The sequence below is a fragment of the Dermacentor silvarum genome, chromosome 5 (assembly GCF_013339745.2).
Source record: "Dermacentor silvarum isolate Dsil-2018 chromosome 5, BIME_Dsil_1.4, whole genome shotgun sequence".
NCBI classification, from domain to species: domain Eukaryota; kingdom Metazoa; phylum Arthropoda; class Arachnida; order Ixodida; family Ixodidae; genus Dermacentor; species Dermacentor silvarum.
Window position 1 is genome coordinate 3,494,080 of NC_051158.1, and position 9,952 is coordinate 3,504,031.

The 9,952-nt window shown below is 43.6% G+C and overlaps 1 protein-coding gene across 2 annotated transcripts; it reads left to right on the forward strand.

Moving 5' to 3' along the window:
* The first annotated feature begins 2,493 nt into the window (after positions 1-2,493).
* On the forward strand, positions 2,494-9,479 carry LOC125945490 (uncharacterized). 2 transcript variants are annotated; one of them, XM_049667222.1, is made up of 3 exons: positions 2,555-2,745; positions 7,221-7,284; positions 9,135-9,479. In XM_049667222.1, exons 1-3 carry the CDS (start codon positions 2,728-2,730, stop codon positions 9,356-9,358), a joined length of 306 nt encoding a protein of 101 aa, XP_049523179.1. In that variant the 5' UTR covers positions 2,555-2,727; the 3' UTR covers positions 9,359-9,479. The 2 variants fall into 2 exon arrangements, 1 of the variants encoding a protein (XP_049523179.1); XR_007466926.1 differs by lacking the exon at positions 7,221-7,284 and having other exon boundaries at positions 2,494-2,745.
* Positions 9,480-9,952: the final 473 nt, after the last annotated feature.

Genomic DNA, 9,952 nt, shown 5'->3' on the forward strand with positions numbered 1-9,952 from the left:
GGGATTCAGCGTGGACTGGAGCCTTTTTTACGTTTGCACTTTAGGAACTGAGGTTTACGTAACGCAGATGCACACATATTAAAGATATGCGTCGACAATTGGGCTTACTGGAGAGAGCGACGTTGAGATACCTTCAATTTTCGCTTTCCGTAACTGTAATATCGCCAAGTGAATAGTGAAAACTGCAGCGGATACTTTGTATGTTTTGTGGTAAGCGCACGAGTACAAGTTTTCCTGCACATAATATCATGACGCAAAGCTGACACCAAGCCCGAATAACTGAAATTTCTTCCTATATATCTTTGTGGTACTCCAGCGACAAAATTTGCTATACGTTATTGTAGCGCCATCTGGAATTACACTTGCCAAATAATTAACGTACAAACAACCTAACAGGCCCAAATGCAGGGACTCCAGAAGTTACCACCAACACATTTAATGAGTAGCCGTTATTTCAACATACTGGTTTCTGTTAGTGAACTATGCATTAACCAATTCAAATATGTTCACCGGTGGTCCTGCTAGTTCCAGCTTATACGTCAAGTTGCCTTGTAGAAGCTTAAGGAATGCGTTGCCAAAGCCTAACAATAAAACATCGGTTTTCCCAGAGGAGTCCAAAAGAGGGAAAAATCACAACCAACAGACCATAGTTGGGTAGCACCTGACGTGACTTTTCTGAAACCATGTTGACACTCGGACAGTATGTTGCGTTCACGTAAGTGCTCGTACACGAAGGAAGCATCCAAGCCCTAACAGTTTGAAACAAGTACTCGTCATAGAAGTGGGGTAATAATTACACATCAATATTTGATCTCCTTTTTGAAGCACCGCTGCTATAAGCGAATTTCGCCAATCATGGGCGACATTGCATGTCGGTAATGACAAGTAGCACGGTTCAGTAAGATTTAGAGATATCCGTTCCGCGTTACATCATAAAAACACATTGGGATGGGGATACGGTTGTTTATTATTGATATTTAATAGCATCAATAAGAGGCCTTTGATACTTATAACAATACTGTGATTAGTAAATGAAATTTCTTCTTGAAGTTTATATTGAACTGGATTGAGTGACAAAAATCTTGCGTGATTTAGTGTTAAATGCTAGAGAAATGCGCTGGCATTACATCGCATCTCTGGAAATCCCGCATGCATGATTCAAGCGGCGTTCACCACATTGCAAAGTGTTCCTTGATGAACTCATGCGACACACGGCCTGTTCGAGGAGCGAAGTGCACCTACAGGGACCCGCAGCAGACTACCGGAAGTGGTTATATGCACACCTATCTCGCTCTCTCTGTCTATGTACACACACACACACACACACACGCACACGCACACGCACGCGCACGCACACACACACACACACACACACTTATATATATATACATATATATATAGAGAGAGATAGAGAGAGCAAGAGAGGTATGTATATAACCACTGTAATGCCAATGTAATGCCAGCGCACATATATATATATATATATATATATATATATATATATACTGCATTCTACCATGGCAAGGTATTGTAGAGGAGCTTGCTCGACACATGTCCTACCTCTTCGCGGAGCGCAGTGCAACAATGGCGGTCAGGAGAACATCACCGCGAGCGATCTGACGTCGTAGTTACCTCTACCACGTGACCCACTTCTCACACATACACTTTTATCCAGTTTCACACTCCTGATGCTAAAACATAAGAACATTTTGAATATAGCTCTTCTGCGCATGTGCGAATAAAGCTTTATCACTCATAGGTAATACGTGGCGCATAACGTCAGTGATACATCACAGTGGCTGGCTGATATGCTGCCGCAATTATCAAGGGTCATTGTGAAGAAAATCCGGAATAGATTCTTTAAAGTACGTTACGCTAGCACACCGTGCCTTTAATAGAAGTTGCTTTTTTCGTTGTGTAAGCCCAACTATTCTTGTTTTACACACTTCCCAACCTATTTTTGACGCCTAAATAATATGTATCCTGATGCTAGGGTTCTCCGGTCTTATATTTTTCATTTCGGCTAGGTAAAAAGTGCAATGAAAAATGCTACGTAGGGACAAAAATGAAGATAATAATGTATTTGGATCACGCACGAGGTATTCTTGCCCAATACTTTGTAAATATAAATTACATCCAGCGCTATAGAGAAATGTTAGTGGTTGAAACGCACCCTGTTCTACCCTGAGACATCCCTTGTTCTGGTAACGGTTCTGTGCTGTGTAGATTCAATATTCAGACAATACGAAGAAAATGTGTTGCGTCCTTTCTCTGTTTTTTGCAGATTTCGGTACAGAAGATGGAAGCGCAATTTTTGTCAGGACTTAACCACAGCTAATGGCACTCACTGAGCAAAAACAAGCGTCATTTGCTAAAGCCAAGTCTGCGGTAATAAATATATGGCAGAAGATTGAAAACAGCCACAGCTCCCAAGGCACTATTCTGGGTAAACAAAAAAAAGATAAGGACAACTTGAAAAAAAAAAAAAAAAGACGTTTCGCTGGCGCACATTGTCTGAATAGCGCATATATCCAATGTAGGGTGTAACAAAAAGCAGGGTATACAGTTGTGAATCGCTTTTACTTCGCCGCAAGATGCGAGAAATAACAGCTGTGCTCGCTCTTATGTTCCCCTTCTTTTGTAAACTACTAGTACATGTAGAAGGACATCAAGCTCAAAATAACGCCATCACATCTAACAGAATTGATCAGCACTCCTTGCTCACAAATGAACTTCCTGAAAATCGTACGTACTGAACGTTTTATTTGGTATTTATTTTATTTTGGGGAGGTTGAAAGGATGTGGGCATCACATAATTCCAAGTGCCTAGATTTCTGAACCACCATTTCCTGAAGAAGAGGAAAGTATTCCCTCACAACAAAAATAAGTATTATCGCATCGTAAGAGAAAATACAGGGAGTGCTTTGCAGACTTGTATACAGTTTCATGAAAAGCTGTTGAGTTAGCTAATGTCTCTAATGGAAAGCACAAGAATCTCACGGCGTCATTTTTATTCACTCGCTGCGTTTTGTCTGCACAATGCTACAACTGATTATCCTGGCCTTCGAGAAAAGAAAAAAACTAATTAAAGCATGTTTCTGTCTCAAACCATCCGTTAAGTTATTACCGCCGTTATGTCATTGGCGCAGGTCTTCAGTTTACTAATGGTCGTCTGTGAATATCTTGGGTTTTTCCTATCAAGTAGTGCAAATGCTGGTAGGAGCACCTGAGTAAAGCCAATTTATTTATCAAGCAGCATCATTGACGGACGCTCTATAAAAGGGCTGTTCTCCCCCTTGGTTAAATCATTGCAGATGACTGCAAATTCTAGTGCTAACATCCTATGCCGACCAATATTTTCTATAGAGATATTTTACCTCGTTAAGAGCCTCTTTTTTTGCGTATTATTGCACAGAAAAACATGGAGCATAAGTGAACTGTTAAAGAAAACTGGAAATAAATGATGCAGCCTGAACTGTAAAAAAATTAATAAAAAATTGCTCTTTGTCGTACTTAACGGACCGTCGAATTTCCTATACACTTGACAAGAACGCCGCAGTGTTATGCTGTGGAGCGTGTTGGCACCGTCTGGTGAAAGTCATCCATTTTTTGTTCACAGCAAGCGGGTGTCTTTCTGGCAGGCCAACGCTATTTTCAAATAGTTCCATAGAGCAGAGAAAGGCGCAGTTGTGAGTGATAAATCGTTGTGACTGATATAGGGACTGATATATAATGCACGCTTCGTACATGGTGGTTCCGCTAACAGCAGGAAACTGAAATTCGATTGCATAGTGAGAAGCACCACCAAAGGTGATCAATAATGTTGACACTTTGCCTAATTAGTGCGTATGCATCTTTGTAAGTGTCATAAGAACTCGACAATCAGGCAGCATATAATGTTTTACTCATTTTCTTTTTCCAATAAACTCAGTTGTTAGTCTGAGTTATTCTTATCTTTTGTCCGCTTCACGCGTAGTTTGTACATATGCAAGAGACCAGCTTATCTGAGCCGTCCCTACTCAGAATTCGTTAGAAACCATTGACCTATCGTAGGCGGCTGAATTTCATTCACAATTGCACCGCACAATCGCGCTAGATATCTGTGTTCGACGCTGCGCTTTTGTTAGTTTTAAACGCGATGACTTGATTCCCGTACAAACGATTTTTTCGTTACTTCGAGTGGAGGGGTTCGAGAACAGTAAGTGGTGTCCAGGTAGGCCAAGCGTATGTGTCAAGCTGAAGTAATTTGCTGGATGAGCTTATTCGAGGGCACATGTCACGGCACAGGCAGACTCCACTATTAAAAAAAGAAAGAGAGAGGGGAAGGCAGAAATTTGTAAGTCAAAAATTCACTGCTTAGTGCTAACAAGTACTCACAATAAACATTGACAGCGATGCTGCGTTACGATGGAAGAAATTGTAGCAATACGGTACAGAAAAGTGTTCACAATATCTATTCCCAATACACCAGTAATACTCATTAGACCATAAAAAATATTATACATAATGTTCTTAATCTTTCATAATTATATTTATTTCAGTTGAGAACCTTAGATGATACCCAGTAGGAAGGTATGCAAGTTAGCATTGGTTGATAGCTAATAACAGAACCACGCTGAAAACAAACCATTGACGCAATGAAAAAGCGCAAGATTGTAGTGTATACCCATTCCGTCATCTTCGTTTTAATACGCATTTGTTATTAGCCACGAACCAATATGAACTTGCCCTATTCACTATTAGCTTTGCCTCACGCATGTTTTAGTCCCGAATGAAAGAACGTGTTACCGTTAGGCAGTGACCAAAGGGAAGGCGCGCCGGCCGAACTACCGTCTACTTTGGACACCTCTCGCGCGGCAGACGTTCGAGGGCACGGGAGGCCGGTTCGCCGTCGGTATATTTGCCGCTAGCGTGGACATGCCTTAACCGGAAGAGGGAGGTATTTTGAGAAGCGCGTTGGCGATGACGCATGTCACGTGACATTTAGAGCAGCACTCGGGGAGGAGGAGAGACCAGCCAACGAGGAGAGTAGCGAAGGAAAGAGCGAAACGAGCGAGGGCCGTTTTCCGATCGTCAAACGCGTGTAACTCCGCTATTACGGCACCATTTTGAAAAATTCTTGCGGCTACGTGTTCTTTGTAGACTCGTGCACAACTGCAACACCACAACTAAATTTCGACCTCTGGTGGTTTAGGGACCCTTTAACAGACAGGAACAGGGCGGTGTTGATCAGAGAGCAAACGGGGATAGCCGATATTCTAGTTGACATTAAGAGGGAAAAAAATGAAGCTGGGCAGGCGATGTAATGCATAGGATGGATAACCGGTCGACCATTAGAGTTAAAGATTGGATACCAAGAGAAGGAAAGAGCAGTCGAGGACGGCAGAAAACTAGGTGGGGTAATGTAGTTAGGAAATTTGCAGGCGCAAGTTGGAAGAACCTAGCGCAAGACAGGGGTAATTGGTGATCGCAGGGAGAGGTCTTCGTCCTGCAGTGGACATAAATATAGGATGCTGCTGATGATGATATGCATGTCCGTGTTTGTGCGCCTGTCTGTTCATACCATCAGAGGCACGAACAATTTGCTTCAATGTGGGAGACAGATTTATAATGAAATTCCTTCAAGGAGCACCGATTTTCATTAAAAGTATTTTAAAACACTGCAATCGGCGAGGATGTACCAGAACGTACGACAAATGGAACCCAGAAAATAAAAGACATAGGTGAGTTTCGAGATCATGTCGGATAAAGCTAACCTGTAGCGTGGAAATTTGAATGATTGTTGGCTCTTTGTGCGGCTCTTTTTTAAACCTCGAATATTCAGAAGTTACATGCCGGAGCATCCGGAGTTCACAGGTCTTAAGTTTTCACATAATCTCGACAACATATTAATTCCACATGTCGATACTTTGTCGATAAGAAGTATGTTGTTCTTGAGTGATGTTGTGTGGTTGCGGCTTTGTTCCTCCATAAATAACACTTTCTTTATTGCACTAGCAATTTTATGAACACTCCAAGCGATTTTTTGCCGTCGTCGTCACCGTGAGGTTTTATTGCAAGTCGAGGCAGAGAAGTAGCTGGCGCTTCTTAAGTGGTGCCAACATCTCCTTACATACATTCAATAAAAAAATCTCCGACAATTACGGCACTTCCTAATGAAAAATGTGAGCGCACCTTTAGAAGTGTTTTCTTTTCGCGATATATTCAGGCAAAGAATTTGGGACGGAAATCACCACGCCGAATGGCAGTGCGCCAGTGCCGTCAGCGCCTTCGCCGAGGCAGGGGTAGTATGGGAACGCTGGCATGATGAGCGGCATCGGAGCCAGCTGTAGAAGAAGACGACGACGAATGCCCGAGCAATGGTCGAGCGCGTTCGCGCGCTTACGCCGAGGCACGCCGACGCTCAATTCAGGAACGGCTGCCTAAGAGCTGTGCTATAAAAATAAGCAGGCACTTTCTTAGCCAAGAAGGCAAGATCGTAGATGTGGAACGAAAGACCGCGCTCAGCTTTTCTGTCCAAGCAAATCTCTGGTCATCACCATGCACAGCAAAGTCGAGCATCACCACGGGAAATGCCAATTCATGTTGCATATGCTCTTATGCTCATTCACCTGCACAATGCAAGCTTTTGTGTTTTTTTTTTCTCTTAAAATATCAAATTAACATTCATTGCATTTATGCACAATATAAAGTTTTCTCACCCTTGACAGCCGGAATTGTCACACTAGCACTCAAGCTGCACTCCGGTAGCTAATCTAGCCGCTTCGAACCTCTCAAAGATAGCCCCTTTCGTGACGCCACCACTCCATATTAGTATTTACCAGGCAGATTTACCTCAAGGACAACTCGATCTAATGTGTTTGGTCGTATGTTAAAAAGGTCCTAATACGTTCGCTAATATTTGAATGCGGAAATTATTCAAATACATATCAGAATAATTCAGTAACCTGATGAAATCACGGCTGAACTGATTTCTATGAAGTTTACTGCACTTAGAGAGGAAGCAAAATTTTACCGACCATATCAAGGAAAATTTTCATTTAGTGACATAGCAAAATTTCCGAACATGGGTCAGTTAAAAAGTTATGGTTGATCCCGCTTTCATGGCAATCAGCAGAACACGAAAGTTAAACGTCTCTTCACAAAACCTGTTGCGTGTTTGCTTCGCTGTCGGCTGCAGCGAAAGGCACACGATTTGCCGGTCGGCGACCGTGTTGCAGGTTTGCTTGGCGCTTGGCGTCCTCTTGGCGAGCGGTGTCCTGCTGGCGAGTCCCCTGGGCGACGGTACAAGCATTTTGGTCCGGCTCCATAGTGTCTGCTACAGCCAGATGAGTTGCGACCCACTCAGTTTCAGGAATACGATTGCCAGAGTTCGCAGTGTGCGCCGCGAACGCGCGAAGGCGTTCTGCTTCACGGTGGCATGTCTCTCGCCGGACCAAAGCGAGATTCGCCCGTCGACTTCATTGCCTTTCGGCGTCGCTTAGCGCAGCAGCTTTAATGCCCCAGCGTTAGGGGCCCCATGTGTGTAGAAAATGCGGTGTCGGCGTTGGCGTCATTGTCCATGAGCAAAAATTTGCGTATATATTTAGGTATGTGTATATGCCACGCCTTGCTGTTGGACATGCGGTATATGCGGTTTATATTGCCACATCATTCTATCACTAAAGCTTTTCATACCTTGTGTTACATTGTTGACAAAGTCATTATTGGGAATTTTGAGAATGAAGGCCCACAAACAAATGTCATGAACGAAGACACCGACAGCACATGTATTTATGTTAAATCTTCTCAGGCTGAAATATTAAACGTGTGAAAGTATAACATAAGCCTGAAAATCATGTAATTTTTGTGACGCGGCTGTGCACAACCTCCAAGATCGGCTCACGCAAGAGGCCGCGTTTCTTCCAGAAAACTCGCCGTCGTGCATAGCGTTCGCCGCAAGCGTTTTCTGGTAAAGATTACGGTAACATAAGCTGCAGATGCCGTGAAGCGTGCGAAGCCGTCAAAGATATCTGAATGCTATATGTTCCACTCTTCAACACAAAGCTTAAGCGCCCTTCGAATCTGCCTTATAGTTGCTGCCTTCGCAAGCAAAGCAGTAGGCGGCGTGTAGGCACTGCTGGTGCTTGTTAAATCTGCACACCGTAGGCGACGAGGCGCCAAAGGCTAATCAGACGCGAAAGACAAACCACGTGCAGAAACGGCGTCGTCACTTCACAGAAGGCCTACACTGCCTACACCAGACGGCATAGCGTTGAAACCTCTGCTACGCTGAGACTACCAGTGTCACGGTGCAGTACTACACCTCACCGCTCCTAGATGGCGCCCCCATCCCTGTCAACATAAAGCCCCTGGTCCAGGGGCTTTATATGAAAGTCTGAATGAATGCAATGTATGTTCTTACACAGTATTGGATAAGGCGAAGGCCCTATGCTGATTTATTTAGCAGAACAAAACGTGGCCAATGAGATGGATCCCCGTGTTGTAGCGCGTTATACTATTTTTGTCTGCATGCCTTGTGGAGAAGGTGCCGCAATATAGGAGGTATCATTTAGCATTTGTGAATTTTCTTGTTTTCTGAGATGGCGCGAAAAAGTGCATGAGCAGATAACGCACTCTTTCATGAGTGAATTCAACATTTAGCCAGAACACTACAATTTGGAAATACAACCTAACATTGCCTGTGCCATCATTGAGACTGCTTCACCTGCCACGCTCTTCATATAGTTATGACGCAACCAAACATGTTATTCCAAGATTTGTGGTGAAGGATACCGAGCTGATGATGCAGAAAAATCAATAGATGTACACGCAAAGAAACTGCTCGTAAGTACCACATTAAGAGACATACATGATCAATCCTATGACGGAAATTTTATTCCGTGCCAGGATTATCCGGCTGTTATGAAGAGGCTACGCAAAGGGTGCCGTATATAGTCAAAGGAGAGGTTACGCATACACTGCAGCTGCAGTAAAGGGTGCAGTAAATAGTCCACCTTTTGTCATTATTTCTATACCATCGGGCTGTGTTAAGCTTCTGACCTTGCGCAATGACCAGAAAACGCAGTTTCATAATGCAATGGTGGTGAAATGGTATGGTTTTATGCTCTTAACCTGCCCCTTCTCTCATGCAGGATGCCTCTCGAAGTACGAGGTGTACAAAGGCTGCGAGAGTAGCAGCTGCGCCGAGTGGAAATGCTCACACCTGTATTATGGATGGCCCCGACGCTGCACACGTGACTGCATAAACGGATGTTTTTGTCGAGAAGGGTACTTCAGAAATTCTGCCAAGCGATGCGTATTAGGGTATCACTGCTTTAAAGAGTACAGTCTTTACCAGGGAAAACTCGGCGAGTAAAGCGCACGACACCATCGAGAGAGTCCCTTCTGTGGCAGTTCATTTGGGCGAACTGAAAGAAAAAACGAAGAAAAAAAACTTTCTGGCGATAGCCAAAGTAAAGAAATAAAACTCATGTCGCGAAAGTTGGGCTTGGAGAATCATGCCGTAAAATGCACTCTGGTTTGCTGCTGGAGAAGGATGTATGCTTCTTTTCTGGATCGGGCATGATAATGCAGTAGTTTCGGTTTTCATTTCTTTATATTTTGGTGCTGATGCATATCTTTGGTTTATCTCTTCTCAGCTCGCATTTATTCTGCGCGATTAAGAAATCAGCTTTCACCTATGAGTTCTCCCTATCATAGCGTTCATGTCCACTTGCTTGTCCTTCATGCTCTCTGCCATCATTTGCAAGTCGCGAAGAACCAACAACCCGAACAATGCGTATTGACATCGGGACACTGCGCTGCTGGCATTTTAACGACACCGGGGAAAATCAGACGACGCTGGCTTCCACCTGTTTAATTGCGTGTTCTTTAATGAATGGGCGACAGTAAGTCTGTGTGAAGGCTTCGCGCGTTCAGTCGCGGTTATAAGCCTAACAACATTAACGAT

Coding starts and splice junctions, on each gene's coding strand:
- LOC125945490 (XM_049667222.1), top strand. Junction 7,285..9,134: donor GGCGAGTCCCCTGGGCGACG/GTACAAGCATTT, acceptor TCTCTCATGCAG/GATGCCTCTCGAAGTACGAG.